We start from the raw sequence: 27,581 nt of genomic DNA, 5'->3' as shown, positions 1-27,581 counted from the left end.
GCACTCGGCTGACGCCTAGAACTGTTATAAAAGATTTGCGAGTCCATATCGGCACATACACAATTACCACGTTCCATTCTGACCAGGGTCCTGCTTTCAGCTCTCGAGCTTATAAGGAGGCCATGGCCAGCATGGGAATTGGGTTGCGGTATTCTTGTCCGTCGCACCCCGAAGGGAATAGTGTGGTTGAAAGAAAAAACCGGGACATAAAGCGATCTATAACAGCGAAGGTATTAGGTTCAGGCGCTGGGTGGGTCAAACATTTAATAAGTGTCCAAACTAGTCTTAATAACTTGCCAAGAAATTCTCTAAAAGGTTTCAGCCCATACGAACTATTGTTCGGAATTAGAATGAACATTCAGGACCTCGATAGTCCGATGTCAGTGGTACAAGAAAAAACAACAGACTTTGACATCAAAGATCGTTTGGCTGTTTTACAGGAACTGAATGAAACAAGAAAATCCTTAAGCAACATAAAGTTAAAGCAACAGCCAGATACCACTGACAAAGCACCACAAGCAACAGCCCCTGCAAGGCCTGTCTGGATTCCAAAGATTGGGGATCTAGTCAGAGAAAAGATCACGGTGAAGAAGGAATTTGGGCCTTCTTACAGAAAAGCAGTACCTGTCTTGGCAGTCACCGGAACAAGATCAGTTGTGCTACCGCCCCTTGCTGGTAAAAAGGAGAACAGAGTCGTGTCCATCGACCTGGTAAAACCACAAGCATGTGGCCTATAATCAACAATAGGCCCAGTGGACTCCCAAGAAACAACAGAATACCCAAACTTGCAACAATCCAAGAGATTCAAACTGAAAGACTAATCACATTCGATCAGCCTGCAGTGCACAATGAAGGACTATGCAATAATGCCATGGAACTCGTGCCTCTTGAGACACAGAATGAAACAGTTCGTCAAGAAACAACACCAGTCTACACTAATGTGGCATCAGAAAGTGCTACTGAGAGACAGATTGAAAGAACAATCCCATCAATTGACAGAACTGCCTCTGGTTATTTCATCAACTTCGACAACTTCTCTGAAGATCAAAACGACACCGAAGTGATGCCACGAACAAATAAGTATTATAAAGAAAATACAACAGGACTCCTTCAACAAATCAAAGAATTATATCTGGATTCACCGTTGATTGAGCATTGGATTATTTCAGGGGTATTCATACTCCTACTATGCCTAATTTTAGTTTTAATTTTAGGAAAGTTTATTACAATTGAATGGACACAGCAAGTCAGAACATCAACCTAGTCCTCAAACCACACAGATCATCACACGTAAAGAAAAGAGAACTGTCAACAGTAAATGTCACAGCAATTCCAATACCTGGTGGGGTAGTATGGGAGAAAACTGACTATGAGATATATGGTCCGGTCGAAATCCTGAAGTATCCTCATCAACTGAAGGTTTCCTTAAGTGACTTTGTAAAACCTAGCACATTCTCTGATGATTGGGACTTAACAGTATTAATGACATGATGTCTGATTTAGTAATGTCAGCTAGATTCACAGAACATGATTATTTACAAGGTTCATCTAGTTATGAGCAGCTATTCTGCTACACACACTATGGTGATCAAAATTTGCATAAATTTGCACAGCCTAGAAATGTTTTTATGTATAATCAATGGGAACATTGGGCTACACCACCTAAAAGCAGTTCTAAAGCATTTTTTGAGAAATTCAAATACTTCTCAGGGTTTAACACCAGTGATGCAGAAACGTTTTATTACAAACTGTTAGATAAAACAGGAATGAAAACAATGCTGACAAATTCAAAATTGATATATTCAGAAGCATTTTATGACAAAATGATGACATTTGGTTTTGATTATTGGAAAAATAATATTGAAACGAAAACAATTTGGGGTGCAAAAGATTGGCAGTTACAAGGCCTTGAAGCACTATTTAGAACCTGCATGATACCAGAACAAATGTTGTTTTTAAATGACACAATACACCAAACATCCTGTCTTGGCCTAGCTAAGAACAAAGACCTTAAAAAACCGTCTATACCAAAGCCAATACCTGAAAATATAACTGCAGATATTGAGTTAGACGTAACACAAATTTTACATTTTAACAGAACACATCCTGATTGGAAAAAGTGGTTAATCTGGCCTACTGACACAAACAACTGTCAAGATAGATTCCTGTATAAAACACAGGGTTAAAAATGACCAGACTAGACCCGAGATATTCCCAGAGACAACATCCAGGGATAATAACAACATACAGTGTAGGGAAACTCTGCCTTGAATGGCTAAATTCATCCACACTGGCTGAAATTAAGCAACACTTGTCTTTACTAAAAGATGGTGCTGATTTGCGCGATTTAATTCTTGGACCACGCAAACAGCGTCAACAGCGATTCATAGCGACCAGTATCTATGCTGCGTACAACGAGGCTTGGAAAGTCAAACAAATTGAAACAGCTGAAAAAATACGAGAAATTGATCGTATTAATTTGGAAAAATCACTTTCTGTAGTAGACAATGGGTTAATGACTCTGTCTTCCAGAATATATTCGTTGGACAATATTGTATCCTCTGCCTTTGATGTGATAGACAGAGACTTGCTAATGTTACAACATGGCCAATCTCAGTTACGTTCTATTATACAATTAGGCTGGACGCTGCAAAATCTTCGTTCAGGCTATGTGCCTTGGCGTTTAATCAACACAACGTCATTATTTTCCATTTTTAACCTTACTGATAAACAGATCAGTTTGGCACAGAAAGGAGCAGACTATACAATCCTGAGCATCGAAAAACTTGAGAGATTACCATTGACAATGTCAGAGAGTCCTGTCATTGAATGGATAATACACGGAATTATCACAATTCCGATAACAACTTTCCGATTTAAAAAGTGCCTTGAGTACATACCTGCTGGCCAGTATGAACGATTGGGTAAAGGATATGTAAAATCTGAATGGAAATTGCCATACACACATTCTTGCTATAGTGACAGCGACAAAAATTTATTTCTTAGTGGTGAAGATTGTAAACATTCACTAAGCGGTATACTTTTGTGTCAGGGTATTAATTTACACGGCGCATGTGATGGAAATTCTAACAACCTTTCATGCCACCAGCTAGTCACACCTGCAACTCAGATAGAGCCCTTCTTTATGCAACTTGCAAACGGGAGTTACATTCTTAGAACGGATCACAGATGTTGTGGCCTAGTGCCAGGGAAAAGTTATCTAGTAAGTGTAACATCCATAGTCAAATGCTGTATGCAGGCATTGTTCCCGAGTGGGCCTGCAGACACAGTGACTTCCATCTGGCCTCGTCTGAATCTCTATTCTATACGAATTGATACTTTAAGCAAAATGAAGTCTGTGCTTTTGCAGACAACAGTGCCCATAACGTCATCAAAAGAGACATATGATCTTCTAGTTGCAAGGACAGCTACTGAAGTTCATGAACTTTTATCAACAAATTGCCCCGTGCATTTCGTAGAAATGCTCAGCCAACTCCTTAACATGTCTAGTGCCACAAGCATCCCAGGCATATTTAAGACGATTTTTACGGGACTGCTAACACCTTTTCAAGCAATTTTGGGAATCGTTCCTAATTTTGTTCACTCTGTTTTTGGCGGCATACCCTTATTTTTGGGACTTGTAGCAGGGATTTTATTTTTGACCCTCCTGCTTCATTATGGCAAGCCGAAACTCAGACATAGCTCCCATGGGAATGGAAGAGACAATCCTAGCAATGCGCTACCGGGACAGGATAACTAACGTCCTCGGATTGGCCAGGCTGAGAGATCTAAACATGACCTGGTTTCTTTCATTCAGACCAATATGGCAGAACTGTATCTTACCGGTACTTCGATGTATGCTATGCGGAGATGAATGCGTGTTGGACATCTGTCTTTCACTTCCATCAGCAGTACCAATGGACGTCGATACTTTGCTCAGTCCAATAACGGCTCATGCATTGTGTTGTCCCCAGCGGCTACCAATCCTGATGACAGCATTCGTTGAGACTCCTGTACTACGACTAGGTGGTAACAGTGGAGCAAGTGACAAAAGCAGCATCACCCAGGTACGACCTTCTGTGAGCATTGCTGAACCCGACTATGATGACAGCAATCCTTCTCACACCTGCCAAGTTACAGCACTATCGAATTTGGTTGAACTGTCACCTGATTTTGTAGACCAATTCTTTGAGAGCCTGTCTGATACGATGTTCTCACCCGTACAGAAACAATAACTTTTGAGAAGCTTTCAGACACACAGCGTTCCCATGAACTCTGAATTCGGCCTTCAGTTTTGATCAACAAAAACTGCTAAAAGCGTTGGAACTCTATTTCCCCGTTCAAGCAATAATTCTTTTGAATTGGATATTTTTTAATATTGACCCTTTTTTTGGCACGAACAATTCTTTGCTTAAGGTAAAAACTATTCTTAGAGAACAGAAGCTTCAAACTTCTATTTCTAAACACATCTAGAGACATAACAACTTACATCAGCCTCTAGCTCACATTTATTGCAATGCATTTATATGTGATGATTTATCTCGCCCTTCTTCTGTTTCAGAGATATTTCATGTGTAATTCTTTTTGCATAATCGTTCATTGATTTCATATGCAATAATTTTTGAATGATTTCTATGCTTAAAAAACGTACAGTACCTAAATTTTCACGTATGACAAATACGCCTATTTCAAATGCATTTATGTATTTTGGGGTGGGCAATGTTACACATGCATCCTATTGCTCTAGTTTTAGTAATTTGATGGACATGAAAACGTGGAGTGGGTGTTGCGTGTTTATCTAGGTTCCTGATCGATACTGTGACCTTGTGCCCCTATTCCGCTATAAATCCATTTATTCCCTATATTGGCATAACCGTTCAAGTGCGATATTCAGAAAGTCGTCTCTGGCCTCACACGAACAGAGCCACATTCCAGCATAGTTCTCTGCCACTTCCTTTGCAACCAATTAGTGCAATGACAGAGCAGAAGTCACTATCTGATATTCCTAGATTAACACTCCGAGTTCTTCAACAAGATAAAACCTCAGCAAACCTGGAAATCCCCGCTTGCTGTGTTTTGATTAGTAATGGAACTCTAATGAGCAACTGATAGCTATCACTTCCTAGTGACATCTTTAATTGACGTCTTATGTCCAGCAAACTTGCGTCAAACCAGGCACCTGTCAGGTATAAATACTACCAACGTTGCCTTAAGCAATTGCTGGTGTCCCATTGCTGTTGTATGCTGTATGCAGTACGCTGATGCTGCTGCTGTCCCTTTGGTGGTGAAGCTACTGATACCATTATCGCTGCTAAAGCGCGAACGATGGTGTGGTGAGCTTAGGAGCTGAACAGCCGCCCCTCTGCGAAGAGCCCAGCAGATGCCAAGCTGCCCGCGGACGCTGTCCCCCCCTCCTTCCTCGACGCGCTGAAGAGAGACGCTGCATTTCTTCTGCTGAGAAATCCAGCTCCAGCGTTTCTAGTCTGCCCTCGCGGGTGACTGGGATACCGAGTGTCTCCTGAAGGAGATACCAGACCTCCATCATTCTATTCAGAGGTATGGTGTTGACTAAACCCTTAGATGAGAATTCTTGAAGCAAACCTTGGCAAAACCAACTTAACTTAGAGCTACTTACTTACGCCCCTTCCACGTGTTAGGCTTAGGTCAGGCACACTGGGGTAGGCGTAGTTAGAAGCACCAGTTGAGTATTTTAGCCTAATGTATATATGACTGTATATATGTTGTATTACTTTTAAACCATTGTATGGCTAAGAAACCATATCAATGCTTTTACAGTATTATTTCGCAATACTTATCTTACTGTACGTACTTTTTATAATAACAAGTCTTGCAATTGTGGCAATACATTACTCTTGTACGAGAAGAAAGACTGTTCAATAAATGTTAACCCTTTATTGACAAACGCCCGTCTCTCTAGTCTCTACATATTGTGAAAGTAAACTGCACTAACCTGACTGAGTGAAATATATGTCTATTATTTCACACGACTCTAGAGATTGACTCTTGATCTGAGGAGCAAAGTTGTCCTGTTGCACGGTTGTTGGAAAGCTGAATCCCTTCTTGTCTGTGCCAGGGAAGCTGATCACTTCCCATGCAGAGAAGAAAGTTTCCAGTGACCTCTGAGCTAGTTGGTAACACACCCAATTAAGTTTAGCATAGTCAGTGGAGGCCTGGAAGATCCGCACTTCTACGTCGATACTACTGTTTATGTTATTCCAATGCGCAGGGCCTAGTGGGAAACTAGGAACTACACTACAAGATGTAGTCTCTTACCTACTGACGGCGGCTTCACGGCAGACCTCCTCCTTCCGTGGATTCAGCGGAACTTTGTATCAATTGTAGTGTCTGTTCCCTGTTCTTGTTGCGCAGATGTGAATCCGTTCGGGCAGGGTCCTTTGCCTTCGGCTGCAGTCGGGCTCAAAGTACCAATGTCTCCTTTCTGGCTTGCCAGAATTTTGCTCGAATATGACTTTACCTTTGGAAAAATGAAATATGAGGTATTTGGCAAATCAGAAACAGTTGTTTAATCAAACGCAGCTGCCGAGAGATCAGACAACACAGTCAGTGTCTGAAGACTGGCCGGGTATGCACAGACATGGGTCCCTTGCTCACTTTGCTCCTGGATTTAAGCTAGCCTGGTTGATGAGGACTGTTAGCCCGAAACCGGTCCCAGGATGCTTGTTTCCGGTCCAGGAAAGACATGGCTTGGCAGTTTGGGCTGAACTGTTCCCATGAGGCACAGGGTCAAGACTGATTTGCATATAGCGGTGTCTGAACTCGGGTGGCGAAGTGAGCTAAAGAACGATTATGGATTCAACCCAGATCTGTGACTGGGGGTTGGTGTCTAAAAGGTTTCAGCGCTCTGTCCATCATCTCCTTGTGTTTGGACTGCCTCAAAGAACATTGGTTTTGGCCATCATTTTAAACTTTTATATGAAGCATCATTAAATGATTTATGCATTCCTTTGGCAACAGTAATTTGGGCCTAGTCACGCTGCCATTAATCTGGGTTTTGATAAGAAGCGCAGCTGGTCCTCATCCTTGTGTGAACTTACTGCAGAGTCAGTGGGTATGCATCAAGATGTTCGGCATGAAGAGCACATGATCATTGCATGTAATGTGCATGCTGTATTCTGATTGGCTGTTTTCCTAGCTTAGTGTGGAGTCTGACTTTATAGTGTTTTTCAGAATGTGTGCTCCCCTGGCCAAACGTGTTTTATTGGGCCAATCTCCTGAGACCATTGTGGTGTCGCTGCATATCGGTGGGATCGACCTGGGTTTTCCTGCTCGCATGTTCCGACTAATGGTTATGTGTCCCCCACCTATGATCTGTCAATCAGTTGCTTCAGACCTAGGTCGCAGGGCCTGCGTAACCACTTATTTCTGACTCCGGGTTGAGGGGGAGGTCACATCAGGTAAATTCAACAACGCAGTTGCAAGTTCGTTTCTATACGTACATATATCATGGTGTACATCCACATCGTATTGTCAAAATTAACAAAGTTACCAATTCTAGGTTACGGGCTAGAAAATTGTGAAATACAGGAGAGCGTATACCACCGTTGACGAAGATTTGCATCTCCTAAGAGTGACACACTTAATCTGGGGAAAATGTCTTATGGCTTTATTCTGTGTGATCTAAAATTTGTACTACCGACCTTTTCTTTTGTGGTGGAAAGTCACATGTGTGAGCACATCTATTCTTACACTGCTTTTATACACCCATGCTTTGGTGCAGCTCTATGCTTGCTTCTATACCAAAACCCTTCTTATGTCGACCACACTGCCCTCACACACTGTCCATCTATAAGCACAAGTTCGCTGATGCTTAAGTGGTTCATCTCTCACTCCTTTTTGCTTTGAATTAAAACCTAAATGAAGCGCCAAAGCACTATAAGAGGAAAACATCAAAATACTACCTATATAGGCTGCGTGACAGCCACGCACTCATTCATAGATTGCCCTCGCACTGAGTAGTGTGTTACCTCTCGGGAAACATGCTATTGCCATGTGTAAGAGAAATGTAGAGTGATATAAATGCACCTTGACAAAATACAAGCCCTGTTTACTACCACCACCTCAGGCAACATTTCCCAGATAGTACAGAAGTCCTTCCTCTGTGTTTAGGATCCAAAGCATTTAAAAAGAGCAGAGTAGAAAATGTTGGCATTGGGAGAGGGATGAAAGGTGTGTGAGTGGCAACACTACTCATATTCTTATAATGGCACTTGGCGCGATTGATCGAAGACCTCGCCAACAAGAATAGTTCTAGTCCCTCACCATCCTTGTATGCAGTTTCTTGCCCATTTGTTGGATGATGGCCACTGCCAACCGTTAGGTAATGTCCGTCTCCTGCGCGATAATGCCACATTAATATTTTAGATAGCAATTTATGATACCGTTTTCTGTGCAGTATAATTTTCTTTTTGTTCGTTGGTAACCTCATGCTCATTTTAAACTTTTTTGTGAGTAGCCAACTTCCCTGCTTGGTTCGATTTGTAAATGCTTGTTTTATTTTTACTCTGTCAAAACAAAGATGCAAACGTACAAAATTACCACAGGTAAACAATATTGAGGATACGCTTGCAACTGCGATCAAAACATTTTACGATCTTAATAACAACTAATAATGTTGGTATTTGCACTTCTTGCAACAGGTTTCCTTGCCTCTGCATGTATGCTTTCTGTCGAATCACAAACCAGTGTGCTGCCTTTTGCCTAGGTTGCAGGGTTTCTTGCTCCACCCCTATGTGACTGTTTGCACGGTACCCGTGTGCTGTTGTGTGTGACCTGCCTTCCTTGGCAACTGTGCTACCTCCGACTATTGTACAGAACATGTGCCTTTAGGGCAGTGGTTTTATGTATGATGAAATGAGAACTGTGCTTGCACATTGGACGTCTGATCTAGCATAGGGTGTTGTGCGAACCGGGGAATTGATACAGTTGCCTTTACCAGACCTCATGTAATCACAAATTCAAAAGCATTGTAGAGAGCAGTTTTGCACCCGTCTCTTTCCGGATCTTTTTTTACAGGCATTGGATTAATCAACTGTTATTAGCTTCCCTATGAAGTAGTCTGTCACTGATACACATTCTTAACACGGGTCGCAGGTCAACGACATAAGGAAGCAGCTTTTCCTGGTGTAATCCCGTGGCAAGTGCAGTAGTGATGGGTTTTACGTTATAAAATATCTGACAAAGACAGCAGGAACGGGTTTTATATTGTGAACCCTGGCAAACACAATAGGAAGTGGCTTTGGATTGTTTCGTGCTGAGACCTCACAGATCTGTAGTTAGAAGAGTGGAGAGGTTTGGTTTTATTGTGTACATTTGTAATTGAATGTTTAATCAACCTACACTTAGTTGGGACTGGAAAAGCACACATAAATACATATATACATTATTTAATTAGTGAAAAGAGCAGGCGTAATTATTGTGCCCTTCCAAGGCAACGTTCGACATATGGGACAAGGCCACTAGGCACGCGGCATGGTGGGGAAAAGTGACCAAGCAAACACCACAGTGGAAAGGGCACATGTTGAAGGAAATTGGGAAGCTAACTAGATTCAGCCAATGAGGTGCCATAGGTATCTCCGTGATGGGAGACATTATGGCTGCGGGTGGAGTGAAATCATTCAAAGTCCTACAGCAAGAATACAATCTGAGCCCGAGACAGTAATATAGGTTCCTGCAGGTGCATCATGCTCTTTAAGCAGGGAAAATAGATAGGAAGGTAGTGCCCGAAGGGAGGGTTTTGGAAAATTGGATACTTGGAGAAGAAATAACTAGTAAGGTGGTCTGCGAAACATATCCCACCATCATAAATAATAAACCTGACACACTTATAAAACTCATGGCGACCTGGGAGGGGAATTTTGGCCGAAGAAGAATGTTGACTGGGAGGCAGACTTAATGCATCCTATAAAAGTGGCCATTAAGTCCAAAACTGAGGTTAATACAGTGGAAAATCTTAGACATCACTTACTACAGTACCGATGTGAGGTGGGAAAGAGTGCATTTATGCACACTCTCTGGTCCTGCCTCCTTATAGCCTGGTAGTGGGCCACCATCTTCAAAGAAACTGAGGCTGTCCATCAGGTGGCCATCCCCAAGACACCGTAGTTTGTCCTACTGGGAGTCCGATGCGATGTTGACCTCAAGTGAGCCCGCCTCTTGTTCTGTAATCTGCGATTTATGTTAGCAAAGAGGTACATTGCTACACCGTGGCGTAGGCCGTAATTGCCAACTAAACTACAATGGCTCAGTGGTGTGGAGGCAGAAAAAGAGGTCTTACACATCAGAGGATGCCCCAAAAGGTTTGTCAGAATATAGGACAGGTGGCGAGAGTACTATGGCTTAGGATGGGATGGGAGGGGTAAGAAGTGCAAATTTAAAGTTTATTTCTGCCACGTCAGTGTGGGAGGCCTGGTCCCTACACCCAGTGGAACCAAGTGGGGGAGGTGGGATCCGTGGGGTGGGGGGTCTAGAGGGAGTTAGATGGACATAGATGTAAAGCCAAGTCAAAATGTACTATTTTGCTTAGACATACCGCACCGAAGGCTTTGTGAACTGTTTGAATTACATTGTAAATTAGTTTTATGCTGTCTTAAAGTGGACAGCGCTAGTTTCATACTGTAAAAATCAAAATATTTTTTTAAAATATACTTTTTATGTCACTCACAACTACATTTTAAAGTATCAACACTGACTAGACATTGAATTATTGTTATTGTGTTTTTTGCAGAGTTCTGACTTTCTAATTTACACCACCTCGGAGTATGCCTTGGACTGCTGTTCCTCACTGCCCTGAGGATCACGTGCTAAAGGGGTGCACTTCATGCTTAGTTTGGGTCCAGTTCTATGGTTGACCAATAGCTTTGGCGCACCCCTTTATTGATGTTGCTCGGAGGCATTGTGCAGCAGTTGTGTAAGGCTGCATGTGAAATAGTTATATTGCTATAACTGATACAGACATTGTTAACACAGACCCTCTGCCAAAGATTGTATGAAGGGGGCTTTGCATGGTGTCCTTACCTCATGACACACGATGAGAACTACTTTTAATTGGTAAACCGACAAATGCAGTAGCAAGAGATTTTTATATTGTGACAAATCCATAGATATTGGTTTTACATAGTGTAACACCTAGATACCATCTTAAGCAACACTCTTTCAGAAGAATCTAGAGTGGTCTGGTTCTTAGTATTTAAGTGTTTGTGAATTAATGTACCACATCTTTTAAAAAATAAAAGTACTGCCTGTACATTTACTTACATTTGCAACAACTAGAGGAGTCTACATAAATAAAATGACCGTTTGCTGAATTAAGAATGTTGTCTATGTTTCAGAAATGTATAGCTTTCTGTGATCACCCTGGTTTCCACCACAAACTGGAAGTAAGTTGAAAGCTCAAAAATCAGGAAAAATGGGCTACTTTGAAAAATACCAAAGCTGGGGCAAAATTGTATTTGATTCAGCTCTGCATATTCTTGAAAGCTGGAAAAATGGTGACTTTAGCACAGCAAGCCTTTCATTGATACCAATTTTAGGAGAAAAAAATAGAAACTTTTTTGTGGAGCACTTTTTCCTCCAAAAACACAAACTTTTGTTATATTTTGCCTATTTTGTCAGTTTCCTCCGGAGGAATCCACAAACCCTGGGTACCTTTGGAATTCCCAGGATGTTGGGAAACAAAGGGTGCAAATTTGGCGTGGATGCCTATTGCGGGAAACAGCTATGGCGGCCTAAACGCAAGCTATACAAAAAAGCAAAGAAAAGGGTTTGGCATTCTAGGAGGAAAAGTCCTGGCAGTGAAAGGGCCAACTTGCTGCATTGCTTTAACCACTTGAAGTCTAGTTCTGAATAAATACCTTTGTAATGTAGACACAAGAAAAAACATAATTTAAAAAAATATGCAAAAATGTTTAAAGTGGGTAATGTGTGATTGGTTAGGATTGTTAAGTTGAGGGTCTAACAGTGCTTTTTACCACAGGTTTTATAATGCATTACTGATGTCGAAGAGAGGAATGTGAGCATCTACTAAGTTAAGACGTGACTTTAAGAACGTAATTCAAACACTTGTCACACACAAAACTAAATAATAAACAATAGATGCATATAAAAAAAAACATTGATCTGTAACGAAACGTCTTGTCTTATGCATTTAAGGAAAAATGTTTTTTATGATAAATGCAACTGTACCAGCAAAGCTTTCGCCTCTATTAGAAGAGTAAACTGCAACCAGTGCTCACTATTATTTTCATATCATTATCTTGTTTTACCTTCAAGATTTATAATCCCATAATGCCACATAGAGGGATGATGGAACATGTGTATGTGTGTGTATATGTACAGGTATATATATATATATATATATAGTTCGCACAAGGTTACCAGCCTTTATCAAAGGTATGGACACAGACACACGTCGTGAGCAGGCTGGATCAGCAGTTTTCCGAAAAAGAGGCAGTTATTAGTGCACTTTTTTCCTTGATGGAATAACCAGAACTACTACTTCCACAAGTCTTCATTGAGCCCATTGGGGTGGGACTATGTATAAATTAAGGGAGTTAACCACCACAGCACGATTTTTCTGACAGCCTGTGAAAAAGAGGAAACTCAAAAACTCGTCGGCATTTCGGAAAGCTGCTGATTCAACCTGCTCACGACGTGTGTCCATAACTTTTAATAAAGGCTGGTAACCTTGTGCGAACTCGTGTGCGTCTCAAGTGAGTTACCATGTGTCATTGATATATATTGAAGCTACCTTGGTTTACACCTACTTCGCGCACTCGAAGGGCGGGTGCTTTCGCGGGCGCTGTCCCCCACAATGAATTGAAGCTCAGTCTCACCTCGTATTTTCAAAGAAAGAGAAAGCACTCTCAGGAGCGGGTTTAAAGTTTATTATAAAAACCCACAGCGACCAGACGCGTTTCGGCGTTTTGCCTTTTTCGATGGTCAAATGCGCGTCTGAGGCAGCCATTTTTATTTTGCATACACACATGGTAATTAATGTTCGACATAGAGGACGAATCGGCAAAAGTATAGGCGCCATCTTGGCATGGTCATATACATCTTTTTCAACAGGCTGTCCGCCATTGCATTATTACAGAGGAACTAGACATCACAGTTCATCCATGATTATTAATAAACATTGTATGGGATCATCACAATGTTACAATACGTTACAATAGCGCCCTGGATGGGCTAATGACCAATTTGTACTCTCACCAGTATTCGTCCTTCAATCTCGCCCTGGCTGGGCACTGTCCTTACATAATTCATTCACTTCAATAATACACATATGCCCGCATATAAATACAATCGTTACATTTTTTTACATTCCTTACATATTTCATCTTAACTTAGTTTTCCCTACTTTTACACTGATGCAGCCATAGTTCATCTTATGGACCAATTATTTTCCCAGGTGAACCGCTAGTTCTTCATGGGTGTTAAGACCTTCAGGGTGCTTCGTTTGTAAGTCAATGATGTAGCGAGACTCTAGTCTTCGCAACATCATTAATCTGTTACCCCCCTTGGGTGTGCTGGGACATGGTCCAATATAAAAAATCTAAGCAAATCCCTGTCACTTTTATGTTTCTGTTGAAAATGACGGGCTACCGGATATGTCATGTCACAGTTTTTTATAGCCCTGCAGTGTTCGAGGACTCTTTTTTTTGTCTCATGGATGGTACTGCCGATATATTGGAGTTCGCAAGGACAGACCAAACAGTATACCGTGTATGGAGTACTGCATGTCAGGAATTTTTTGATCTTTCTTGGTTTGTCAATTCCTGGGACCTTGTATGAAGAGATTTTTCTACTACTAGAGCACGCCTTGCATTTTCCGCAAGGAAAGAACCCTTGTAGGTTAGTAGATAGCTGGATTGACGGCTTCTTCCCCTGATAACTACTCGTGAGTGTGTCCCTCAGTGACCTAGCCTTCCTGAAGGTGAGTAGCGGTTGGGATGGAATATCCAAACCCAGTGTTAGCTGTGATGTCTAGTTCCTCTGTAATAATGCAATAGCGGACAGCCGGTTGAAAAAGATGTATATGACCATGCCAAGATGGCGCCTATCATTTTGCCGATTCGTCCTCTCTCTATGTCGAACATTACCATGTGTGTATGCAAAATAAAAATGGCTGCCTCAGACGCGCATTTGACCATCGAAAAAGGCAAAACGCCAAAACGCGTCTGGTCGCTGTGGGTTTTTATAATAAACTTTAAACCCGCTCCTGAGAGTGCTTTCTCTTTCTTTGAAAATACGAGGTGAGACTGAGCTTCAATCAATATATATATATATATATATATATATATATCTACTGGCGGTTGCCAGTAGGTATATATAGTTAGGATTTTTTTTAATAGGGATTTCTGAAAATTCTATGTTGAATAACTTTGGCGTTGATGGACGGAATTGGCTGTAATTTTCCGGAAAATGGCACATTTTGTTTCTGAGCGTCCCCTGAAAGTTCGGGGGGGTTTCGTCAAGCGGGGGCGAGAAAAAAGGGGGGTCCCAAAACGTGTTTAGGTCTCGGCTAAAAGACGCGCGTAAGCGCGTCTCCGCCGAGATCTTATGTCACCGAGCGTGCTTCCCAGGAGACAGTCCTGGCCGCGTGCATTTCCTGTTGAGGCGATTGCCGCGGGCCGCGCGCTCAGCCACTGTCTCCTGAGAAGCTTCAAACACGCCTGCGCATACACGCATACACACACGCATGCACACAGACACACACATCCCCACCAATACGGGAGCCGCCCGCTCGCCCCCACCCCGCCCCCCCGACAGATGCGCACCTTTTAAAAACTCTCCAGCAACGGGCCCCTTATGCCGTTACTACTCCGGTGATCAACCATTTTTCAGCGCTCGCTATGCCATCCCACTCTTCACATCGCTGATGTTCCTCAATTGCCCACTATCCCGGCACTCTCGCCCCCCCTTCGCATGCCTCCCAGTGCCTCGTCCGCTCTCTCCTTTGCCCACGATACTGCACCCACCCCTCCCCCACCTCGCCTCACACTCTACGCCGCACCTCTTCTGACAATTCCCCCAGCGCCCACGCACGCACATACATAGACACACACCCCCGGACACACACACACACACACACATACACGCGCGCACAAGCACACACACACGTGCACCAAGGCCCCCCATCGCACACATACATATACACACACAAGCGCACCCCCCCCCCCTCTACAAGTAAGGGCACTTACCGCCACTCCGGAGATCTGCAGCCTCAACCACTGCTCCTCGGGCCAGACACTCGTGGGTGCGGGCTTCGCGCACAAGGCGGAAGTCCCGCCCCCACCATAGCTTTCGTTTTCAGGAGTGCGCGCGCCGTAGCGAACAATGGTAAGACTTTCATTCTCAGCCAGCCCATCATAGGAGGGTCACGCAGAAGGGGGCGTGCTTTGTGCTTCCTCCACAGCCCCGCAGAGGAAATAAACACGGGGCCAGCCGCGTAGCTAGGGGGGGGGGCGGGCTCATCGTCTCGTCATTTAATGGTACAAGTATCTTATTCAGGACTCGAGGTGGTGATTCCATGGCGCCGCGCGGCTGTGAGTCAGACAGCATGACGCAGGGCTGGGCCCAACTGATACAATTGGACAGTGGCGCAGCGGAGAACGTCACGTCCTGCTGCCATCCTGCTGCCATCTGGCGCAGCGGGAAGTTCAAGCGAAAAAGCCAGCACAGTGTGGGCTCATTGGTTTGCAGGTAGCGCCGCGCTCGGCTTTCTCAGCATTGCTGTCTGCTCGTAGAGGCCCCCATGCTGTGGGGCTTATGATGGGCGCCACAAGTGAATGCGATTTTGCCATACCCTGCTGAGGAAGAGTGCAGTGGAGTGATCGGACATCGTGGAGTCTTCCGTGTGACACCCACTGAACGGTAAGATTGGTGCAGCAGCCAGTGCCAGGCCCGATAGAACTTAAATCAGGGACAGACTGTCAGCCGGAACTAAGGCTACCCACCTCTTAAAATGAAATGATTACCGCGAAGGGGGGGAGGGCGGAGTGGATCATGGTCTGAGCCTGGCATCAGGGAGAGGGGGGCGGGGGGAGTGTATCAAGGCCTGAGCCTGGCATCAGTGCTGCAGAGTCCCCAACCGGCCAGTCAGGCTGCATGCATCCCTGCACTTACATGATTTCTCTCTCGCTCACGTACTCGCAGCAGCTTGCCCCTCCCGCCTCTTGTGCCTTAAGAAGACTCAGTGCTTGACCTTTGTGCCGACAACCACCTTGGTTCACTGTGAGCACAAAATATGCTGGTTCCTCAGGCACAACGGTAAGGCCCCCACTCGGGTTCTTCTGCCACGCCCGGGGGTCTGTTTCGAACTTTTAGCGCTGCAGTCCTTGCCGCTCCTGTGTCCCCACGTAACCCTATGCTTAAACCAACACTAATAACAGGAGCACGCTTTGTACGTTCTAAAAACTGCAATGTTAGTTACACTGTACTTTTAGAGTCCTGGAACGGAGCGAGCCCGCAGTGTCATGTACTAATTCGTTTTAATTGGGCCGCGCCGGTGACTCTGCTCAGTGGTGTGTAGGTCTCTGTGAAAGCTGTGGTGTGTTGTGATCTCTGCAAAGAAGGGGGCGGGGGCAATAATTATTATTTTTGGTATCACTAAATTGATGGGTAGTTTATGAAATACTGCCGCTGGCTGTGTACCTCAGCTGCTTAGTGCTATTTGTTGCCCAGTCAATGTCTGTGCCTGTCTGCAGCAGAGTCCACGAGTCAGCGGTTGACTCTTAATTTTAAATGTGCTTTCAATACCTGCAGCCTGGATGTCCCCTTATGAGCGTGGGAGACACAGTAGGGCAGAGAAGCGCCTCAGAACTCAAGGAGGGCTGGAGGTTCTGGGTGGTAGTGGTGTGTTAGAAGCTGCCCATCTAGCACATTCACACATGTATCATGACCCTACATGTGTGTCAGCAGCCTGGGTGACCCCTTAGAGTTGTGAGAGGCATGGTAGCGCAGAGGGAGCACCTCAGAACTTAGGGAGGACAGGAGGGGACGTGGATCATTGGTGTTAGGTGCTTAGAAGCACAGTGACTCACACATTTACACCTGTAGTACAAGGCTGGGTGTCCGCTATGGAATGTGAGAGACATAGTAGGGCGATTAGAGTGCCCCAGAACTCAGGGAGGCCGTGGCTGGAGATCCTGGGGGTCATGGGCATGAGGTGCTTAAAAGCAGCGCGCCTCGCACATTCACACTGAAGTGCTCTAACATTTCTGGTGCTTTTTAACAGTTTTAAGATCTTAGAGTTTCTCATTCCTCAGATGGTTGTAATTCCTGATATTTATATGCTTCCCTCGTCCTTATTACTTGATTTTGCTCGCGAGAAGGTGTCACTCATATTTGTTGAAATGTCACTCATAATTGCACTGAAATTATGAAAATGTCACACATAGCAATCTGAAACCTTGGCAGCTATGCACATTGGCACTTGAGGGAGACTAGCATGATGTGCCTGTGACTTGGCCCTCATATTTAACTCAACACTTCCTGTCGCTTGATTCTAGGAAGCACTTACCGAACTGCAGAGTTAAGCAGGCTCATTCAACCCTCTCAAGCTTTCTGGTTCCGAGTAGGAGTATCTAATCAAGTCCAGATGTTTTCCTTTCAATTCTGAGATTTGCAGATCTGAATTTATAAAGGGGTACAGAGGATTGCAAGTTGCAGAATCCAAAGCAAAAAACCTGGGCAAGCTACTCGTATAACTGTGTATCCTTCCTCCTAGTGAGTGCAGAGTAGTGAGTGCAGAGTGCAGAGTAGTGAGTGCAGAGTGCAGAGTAGTGAGTGCAGAGTGCAGAGTAGTGAGTGCAGAGTGCAAAGTAGTGAGTGCTGAGTGCAGAGTAGTGAGTGCTGAGTGCAGAGTAGTGAGTGCTGAGTGCAGAGTAGTGAGTGCTGAGTGCAGAGTAGTGAGTGCTGAGTGCAGAGTAGTGAGTGCATAATAGTGAGTAGTGAGTGCAGAGGAGTGAGTGCAGAGGAGTGAGTGCAGAGGAGTGAGTGCAGAGGAGTGAGTGCAGAGGAGTGAGTGCAGAGGAGTGAGTGCAGAGGAGTGAGTGCAGAGGAGTGAGTGCAGAGGAGTGAGTGCAGAGGAGTGAGTGCAGAGGAGTGAGTGCAGAGGAGTGAGTGCAGAGGAGTGAGTGCCGAGGAGTGAGTGCCGAAGAGTGAGTGCAAAGTGAGTGTGCAGAGTAGTGAGTGCAGAGTAGTGAGTGTGCAGAGTAGTGAGTGCAGAGTGTGTGCAGAGCATTGTGTGCTGTTGAGTGCAGAGTGCTGTGTATTGGCAATGTTAATGACAATGCCATTTATTTGTGATTTAAAGAAAAAAAAAATGTCATGAGCAATGCCAATAGCTCTACCATTAATGATGCCGAGACCATTGCATTGCAAATGCTTGTTTTAACATTGAGTTTTCCATAGGGCGGTTGGACTCACTTTTAGCCCGAACGGCTGAATGGATTTCCACCAAACTTGGCAAAATTGTAGGGACTTGTACCCCGATGTGCTTTTGCTATGTCTCAAGATATATGCTCCAGTGGTTTTTCCAAAAATTAACTTTGAAAAATATATATTGGGCTACATTGGGCTATATATATGTTAGAGCCCAAATGTAGCCCAATGTAGCCCAAAGATGGCCACCAGAGACAAAAAACACCAAATGTAGCCCAAATATCAGCCAGATGTAGCCCAACTATAGCCCAATGACAGAATGTCCCAGAGTGTCCTAAAGAACAACTAGAGCGCTAACAGTCTTACTTATGACAAAAGTATGGCACAAGTATGGCACACCTGAAGTCATCTTGATTGGAATAAAGTGTTAACACTTCAAACATTTAATTTGCAAAGGAACAAAATGAGGGGGTTCATTTTGCCATAGAAATTATGATTATTGCTGAAGAAAGAAAAATTAGGGCACATTTTGAGTGACTTCTCAAATCCTCTTATTTCATTAAAAAAATTCTGATATGCAGTCTCCTAAGATGGCCACCAGAGACAAAAGAGCCCAAATGTAGCCCAAATATCAGCCAGATGTAGCCCAACTATAGCCCAATGACAGAATGTCCCAGAGTGTTCTAAAGAACAACTAGAACTCTAACAGTCTTACTTATGACAAAAGTATGGCACACCTGAAGTCATCTTGATTGGAATAAAGTGGTAACACTTAATACATTTAATTTGAAAAGGAACAAAATGAGGGGTTTCATTTTGCCATAGAAATGATATATATATATATTACCTACTGGCGGTCGCCAGTAGGTAGTTATAGTTAGGATTTTTTTCAATGTTAAATCTCAAAATTCTATTTGGAATAACTTTGCCACCGGTTGACGAATCTGCCTCAAAATCTCCTGAAAATGGCCTCGCGGCGTTCCGGTCCTTCCCTGAAAGTTTGGGGGGGATTCGTCAAGCGGGGGCTGAGATAAAAGGGGGGTCCCAAAACGCGTTTTCCCCATGTTAATTTCCATAGGGCGGTCGATTTCACTTTTAGCCCGAACGGCTGAATGGATTTCCACCAAACTTGGCAAAATTGTAGGGACTGGTAGCCCGATGTGCCTTTGCTATGTCTCAAGATATGTCCTCCAGTGGATTTTGAGTAATTAAGGTTCAAAAAAATATATATATCTATAGCCGCGCTCCGGTACGCGCACCGGTACGCGCACCGGGCGCTTACCGCGACTTGCGCGCAGAAAGCTGATTGGTTCTGGGGTGTCTGTAAACATTCTAAACAGTCCGGAGCGGCCGCCATCTTGTGTCTCGGTAGGATCGAGACACGAGAGGTGGCCAAAACAAAGAGGGAAATGACCATAAGGGGGCAGAGTAGACCCCCCTTGACCCCCTAGGTTTGATGTGGGGGCCATAAAAGGGCCCCGCGGGGCAAAAAAAAAGTTATTTTTTTTTTGATTTTCGCGGGGTGAGCGCCCGGTACGCGCACCGGTACGCGCACCGGTGCGCGTACCGGGGAGTGTACCATGGGGAAAAAGAATGACAGTTTTAAAAGTAGCTGTTTAAAAAAAAAAATGTTTTGTTGTTTTTTTATACATACACATACATATATATAAATGCATATGCATATATATATGCATATATGTGTATATGTGTGCGTGTAGAGAGAGGTAGAGAGGTAGAGGTGTAGAGGTAGAGAGGTAGCGGTAGAGAGGTAGAGATTAGTAGAGAGAGAAGAAGAGAGAGGTAGAGAGGTAGAGAGTGAGTAATAGAGAGTAGAGAGTGAGTAGTAGAGAGTAGTAGTGAGTAGTAAAGAGTGAGTAGTAGAGAGAGAGTAGTAGAGTGAGTAGTAGAGAGTAGTAGATAGTGAGTAGAAGGGAGTAGTGAGTAGCGAGTAGTAGGGAGTGAGTAGTAGAGAGAGAGTAGTAGAGAGTAGTAGAGTAGTAGAGAATGAGTAGTAGACAGTGAGTATTTGAGAGTAGTGGAGTAGGAGAGAGTAAGTAGTAGAGAGTAGTGGAGAATATTCCAAAGTTTGGCACAGCACCACTTTCACAATGAGTCCAATCAAATCATATCACTTAGAGTCCTTATTGAAGCGCTGAATCTTGGGGTATATTCAAATGCTTTTATTTTCCTTAAGTTTATGTACCACAGCCAGCCGAAACGTTTCGTTCTGTACAACAGAACTTCTTCAGGGCGTTCTTATTTCCTTCAAGTTATGTCGGTATCCAGTTGTCATATAACTAGATATTTCTTCCAAATGTTAGACGAGACATAAGTATATTCTTATTCAAAGTGACTAGGCATCAATTTTACCCACACAATTCGGGCAGACGAGTAATTTATAGCATCCTCAAAGTCTGTCTTTCAAAAATTCAAAAGTATAGGGCATGATAATCCAAATCCAAATGTTTCACAAGAAAAGTCATTTACAATCGTTCGGAATATCGGTGTTTGGGCAGATATGATCCAGGGACCCCCAGTATGCAAGGGGAATTAGTCCCCCCTCTGCAAACGCGCCAGTGGCCTGCATTGCAGAGAGGTGTAACAAGGGTGTGGCCTCATTACACTTCTCTGCAATGCAGCTCCCTCGCGCATACTGGAGGCTCCTGGTGGACTAGTTGACCCCAGGGACCCCCAGTATGCAAGGGGAATTAGTTCCCCCTCTGCAAACGCGGCAGTGGGCTGCGTTGCAGAGAGGTGTAACAAGTGGCATAGTCTCATTACACCTCTGCAATGCAGCCCCTGGCGCATACTGGAGGTTCCAGGTGGGCTAATTGGCCCCCATGGGCCCCCAGTATGAAAGGGGAATTAGTTCCCCCTCTTCAAACATGCACGGGGCTGCGTTGCAGAGAGGTGTAAAAAGGGTTGTGGCTTCATTACACCTCTCTGCAATGCAGTCCCCTGGCGCATCCTGGAGATTCCTGGTGGGCTTTCAGGTCTTATATAGTTAGGAATTAGCATTAAAAAAACCTTTGAAATTCACTGAAAAAACCATAGGTTTCACACCAGTTATAGTTAGGAATTAGCATTTAAAAAACCTTTGAAATTCACTGAAAAAACCATAGGTTTCACACCAGTTATAGTTAGGAATTAGCATTTAAAAAACCTATTAAATTCACTGACAAAACCATAGGTTTCACACCAGTTATAGTTAGCTGGAAATTTTACTGACATAAAACCATTGAAATTCCCACGTTATAGTTAGTTGGACTCACTATAACTTGCGCGCCTGCAATGCACTGCTGATGACGTCACATATTACATCACTCATGACATGGTCAGTGACATCACTCATGACATCACTGATGACACCATCCTTGTGACAGAGTGACAGACCTAATTTCAGTGTAATGTAACGCTTGAAACACATATTCAAAAATAGAAACAAACATTTTCAAAAAAATGGAGATACCCAAACCAGTAACAACAACCAATTCAGTAATTTCACCATCTATATACACATCCACTCATTCACCAACAGTTCTATATAGTCACTCATATATATACTCACTCATCATATGTAGTGATACACCTATACATCCTGTTACACATCAGCAGTCATCCAAAAGTTACTCACACACATACTCACACATGCAAATAAACTATTGAACATCCATTTATTTGCATATACATTTATACACACACTACCACCTTACTTCTAAGGAAACTTACACATACTTACTCTCTTAAACAATCACTTATAGAAACACATACTTATTTAAACAGGAACTCCTACAATCTCTCACTATATATACTATACTCACTTATATACATCAATACTCACATATACTAGATTAAAACATATGTCGTTACTAATGAAGACACTAGTGAGACAGTCATTCACTCACTAACACACACATATACACACTCATCCACCCATACAGTCCTGCACATATGCTGTCTTCAAAACACATACAAACAGTGAGTCAGTCACCAACCCCTGCAGCCACTTATACACAAAGAGAAACACTGATACAAACATTTAAATATTTAAACAATACTCGCTAATATATGTATTCACTAAGATACACTTAATAAGCCAGTTAACCAACCAATTTTTTTTAAAAAAACATCCATTTACACACTTATTTAAACATTTATTCTTCCATCGACCTTTACAAATACATATATAAAACAAATTTATTTTTCAGAAAGACACACATTCACTGGATGGTGTCATCAGTGATGTCATGAGTGATGTCACTGACCATGTCATGAGTGATGTAATATGTGACGTCATCAGCAGTGCATTGCAGGCGCGCAAGTTATAGTGAGTCCAACTAACTATAACGTGGGAATTTCAATGGTTTTATGTCAGTAAAATTTCCAGCTAACTATAACTGGTGTGAAACCTATGGTTTTGTCAGTGAATTTAATAGGTTTTTTAAATGCTAATTCCTAACTATAACTGGTGTGAAACCTATGGTTTTTTCAGTGAATATATATATATATATATATATATATATATATATATCCTACTGGCAGTCGCCAGTAGGTATATATAGTTAGGATTTTTTTTAATAGGGATTTCTGAAAATTCTATGTTGAATAACTTTGGCGTTGATGGACAGAATTGGCTGAAATTTTCAGGAAAATGGCACATTGTGTTTCTGAGCGTCCCCTGACAGTTTGGGGGGGTTTCGTCAAGCGGGGGCCGAGAAAAAAGGGGGGTCTCAAAACGTGTTTTTAACATTGAGTTTTCCATAGGGCGGTTGGACTCACTTTTAGCTCGAACGGCTGAATGGATTTCTATGAAACTTGGCAAAATTGTAGAGACTGTTTGCCCGATGTGCCTTTGCTAGGTCTCAAGATATGTGCTCCAGTGGATTTTGAGAAATTAACGTTCAAAAAAATATATATATCTGTGACAGCGTCCCGGTTAGCGCCCCGGTTCGCGTACCAGACGCGTGACGGAACTTCGCGAGGAGAAGCGGATTGGCTCTCCGGTGACTGTCAACATTCTAAACAGTCCGGAGCGGCCGCCATCTTGTCTCTCGGTAGGATCGAGAGACAAGAGGTGGAAATAAACGAAGGGGGAAATGAATGAAAGGGGGCAAGGTAGACCCCTCCTGACCCCCTAGGATTGATGTGGGGGTTATTAAAGGGCCCCAGGGGGCAAACAAATAAAAAAAAAGCGCTACCCGGTACGCGAACTGGGTAGCTCACCGGTAGGGTAACGGCAGTCCGCCATCTTGTGTTTCGGACGAATTTAGTCACAAGACAGAGGATAAACAATGTTGGGAATGGGTATAAGGGGGCACGGGAGACATATCCTTACCCTCTAGGTTTTCTGAGGGTGGCTGAGGAGGCCCAAATATGTTAAAAAAAAAACAGCCTTTTTTTTTTCAAATTTTTGCACGGTTAGCGCCCGGTCCGCGCACCGGGTAGCGTTCCGGAAAGCGTAACAAGGGGAAAACCAAGGGAAACAGTAAAATAATATTGGTGGGTTATCCTGGAGGTGACGCACCTCAGCAACGCTATAATTGATTGGATGCCACCTCTGCATGTGGCGGTGCATAGTATAGTTTCCAAAACTATACTTTTTGTCTGTGCCCCGGGACAGAACTGCATCGCAATGAGGCATGTCACCAGCCGGGCATTGACCTTATTTTGCCCTCGAGGGTAAGAAAAAAATTGCCATATAAAATGGTCTAAGCGGTGGATTGCCGGGGCTCTTCACGCAAGAACTGCCTCGGCTCTACCTCCTCCTCCTCCTCTTCTTCTTCCTCTTCCTCTGGGTTTGGAAGGAACTTTGCAGGTGGTCCTTCCTTCCTAGGTGGTTGTGGTGGTGGTGGGGGTCCACCAGCTGCAGCTACTACAGATGCCATGACTGAACAAGCAAAAACAGGTCTTCCTCTCACAAAGATGAAAGCCAGAGTGAGGAAAAAAGGTGGGGGCTTTCATCATTTGGGAAAAAAAATGTTCTAAACCAATGAAAAGTGTTATTTTCAGGTCACATGACCTGTTACGCTTACGTTACGCATCCCACTCCGCGCCCGGAGCGCTTCCGGGGTGCTGCGCTTCGCACCTCGGGTCGCGCTCCGGAGCACCTCCGAGTGCGCTAACGCGGCACGTCATAAGACGCATTACACGGCAACGCAATACGTCGTGCTTACGTGACGCGTCACGATGTTGTTTTCGAATGCGGCAGTTGCGCTAACGGAACGTTTCCCGGTGCGCGGATCGGGTCGCAGCACCAAATTGAGCTAACGGGAAGCTACCCGGTGCACGGACCGGTAGCGAAAAAAAAAAAATGTATATACATAAAAAAATTATATTAAATACATAAAAAATATATTTTTCCTTTAAAAGAAGAATACATTTTACAGCTTTTGATATTTGCAATTAAAAAACCATTGAAATTCACTGAAAAAACCATAGGTGATAGACCATATATAGTTAGGAATTAGCATTTACAAAACCTTGAAAATTCACTGAAAAAACCATAGGTTATAGACCATATATAGTTAGGAATTAGCATTTACAAAACCTTATTTTACTCACACAAAACCATTGAAATTCGCATATATAGTTAGTTGCACTAACTATATATTGCGCACCCGCAATCCACTGCTGATGATGTCACATATTACATCATTCATGACATGGTCTGTGACATCACTGATGACATCACTGATGACATCTCAAATGACATCACTGATGACATCACTGATGACATCTCAAATGACATCACTGATGACATCACTGATGACATCTCATTTGACATTACTGATCACATCACTGATGATATCATCCATGTGATAATACGATGAACCTCTTCAGACTCTAATATAACTTTAGATACAATCAGTGTAAACAGACACTCACAGACTGTCACTCATCCATGGAGTTACTCACACACCTAGTCAGTCATGCAAAGAATCAATCACACCTCCATTTCCTCAACTATACAGTTTTACACACCTTACTTATTCAAACATATACTAACACATATTTACTCTCTTATACAATCCCTGATACAAGTTCACAATGATCCATACAGCCATTCACACATTCACTGGCTCTTATGCACAGTTATTTATATATGTCAACTCTCACATGTACTGTGTTTTACATATGTACTTACTTTGACATGTAGCACTGAGATATCCATTTACTCACCAATACACTCATGCACACAGTCAACCGCCCATACAGCTGTTTCCACATGCACTTTTGAACCCATACATCTAGTGAATCAACTGCTCACACATCTATGCACAGTCATACACCTCCCAGCCACCCACACACACACACTCAGTCTCCCATACAAATACTTGGGCAACCAATCAATAACCCATATAGTTACTCATATAGCTACTGATCAACACATGCAGCAGTTTACAGAACAACAGACAAATTAAGACAGTTTAGTCACTAACCCATGCACTCAGTGAGACACATTTAATCACTCACTCATACAGTCAGTCATGCACCTACTAAATCCTTCATCCAGACACTTATACATCCACTCATTCTTCAATATGTAAGACATATTTTAACTTTACAGAAACATAGTCACTGGATGTTGTCATCTGTGATGTCATCAGTGATGTCATTTGAGATGTCATCAGTGATGTCATCAGTGATGTCATTTGAGATGGCATCAGTGATGTCACTGACCATGTCATGAAGGATGTAATATGTGACATCATCAGCAGTGGATTGCGGGTGCGCGATATATAGTTAGTGCAACTAACTATATATGCGAATTTCAATGGTTTTGTGTGAGTAAAATAAGGTTTTGTAAATGCTAATTCCTAACTATATATGGTCTATAACCTATGGTTTTTTCAGTGAATATATATATATATATATATATATATATATATATATATATATATATATATATATATATATATTGTGTGTGTGTATGTAAAAAATATAGGACTGATTTAGCCGTAACCAATACCTTAAAGGGTCGAAAGAGGACAGTCTTATTTTTCCATTTTTCATTAAAATAAAAAAGCCTTTTACTAACTGACTATTGGAGTGCTGTTCCTTATTGATGTTCTTGAAAAACAAAGGAAACGGTCTGCCCTGAGTAAGCATCAGCTGGAAGAGTGCACACGATTTGAGACTGCATTGTTAATGTATTACTCTGTCTCTATTATTATCTATTGGTCTCGCCTCTCTTCTGATTTTGCCATCAGTCAGATATTAAACATGAAAATAAGTGAATTGTTACAGACCTGCCAACTCTCATGGTGCCACCGTGAGTTCTGCTCCCTTCCCAGTGTCGTCCAGTTAGGTGCCTAAATCATATGATGGCAGGGAAAACAAGCTGAAAACCTCTGTAAACAATGAATGTGTAGCTCATTTTCGAATGCAGCGAGCAGCCGATGTCTATTAAGAGATGTGAAAGCACTCCAGTACATCTGCAGGAGCCTCAATGGCATTCATTTGTAAATCTGTGGGTATGCTGTTAGTATTCATTTATATTCCTTATTGCATTGTCTTATGTTCCTCACTTACCTTTGTGATACTGTCCTCATCACATTTTCCATTTTTTACTTTGCTTCCCCAACCTTCCTCACACCTTTTTTCCTCTTTCAGTAAAGGTACTCCTCCTCCTCAGATTTTGTTGTTGCTGTTGATGTAATTCTGTTTCTAATTCTTACTATTTGTTCACATATTCAAAACAATGGTGTCTACCAGTTCTATACTGAACATTCTAGATACAAGTGCTGTAAAAATACAATATATTATGAGGATTGTGGCAATGGAAAGCTTTTTGTCTAGGAATAGATTTGTAATTTGCCTGTTATTGGTTTCACACAGAAATTACATCATGCAATGTTTGTTGCAGGTCCTCCACGAGACCAGAAGTCGCCAGCATAGATCCTCTGGACTTGGATGAACGTCACTGCTCCCAAAAGGCATTTGTGCAGGCACGTTCATCACAACCAACACGTCTGACAAGTATCATCTTTGCTGAAGACACATGTAAGTCTCTATCTTCAATTAACATACCACACAAATAGTGGCTGTACAGTTATGTAAACCCTACTTGTTTAGAAGAATGGTTTAGAAATCTTGTTCAAGTTATGAACACATTTGAATATGGGTTATTGTCTCAAACAGATTTTGGTTGGTTA

The 27,581-nt window shown here is 42.9% G+C and overlaps 1 protein-coding gene across 1 annotated transcript in view; it reads left to right on the top strand.

The window, feature by feature from the left end:
• Positions 1 to 27,581, top strand: part of NUP210 (nucleoporin 210) — a 519,503-nt gene that overhangs the window by 59,056 nt on the left and 432,866 nt on the right. Inside the window, exon 2 of the mRNA XM_086939009.1 lies at positions 27,293 to 27,429. Within this exon, the coding sequence (XP_086795135.1) occupies positions 27,293 to 27,429 (137 nt within the window). The remainder of the gene's footprint in view (positions 1 to 27,292; positions 27,430 to 27,581) is intronic.

The sequence above is a fragment of the Lissotriton vulgaris genome, chromosome 9, assembly GCF_964263255.1.
Source record: "Lissotriton vulgaris chromosome 9, aLisVul1.2, whole genome shotgun sequence".
Lineage (NCBI taxonomy): Eukaryota > Metazoa > Chordata > Amphibia > Caudata > Salamandridae > Lissotriton > Lissotriton vulgaris.
Note: the sequence above shows the minus strand (reverse complement) of the source record. Positions and strands in the feature narration are given on the sequence as shown.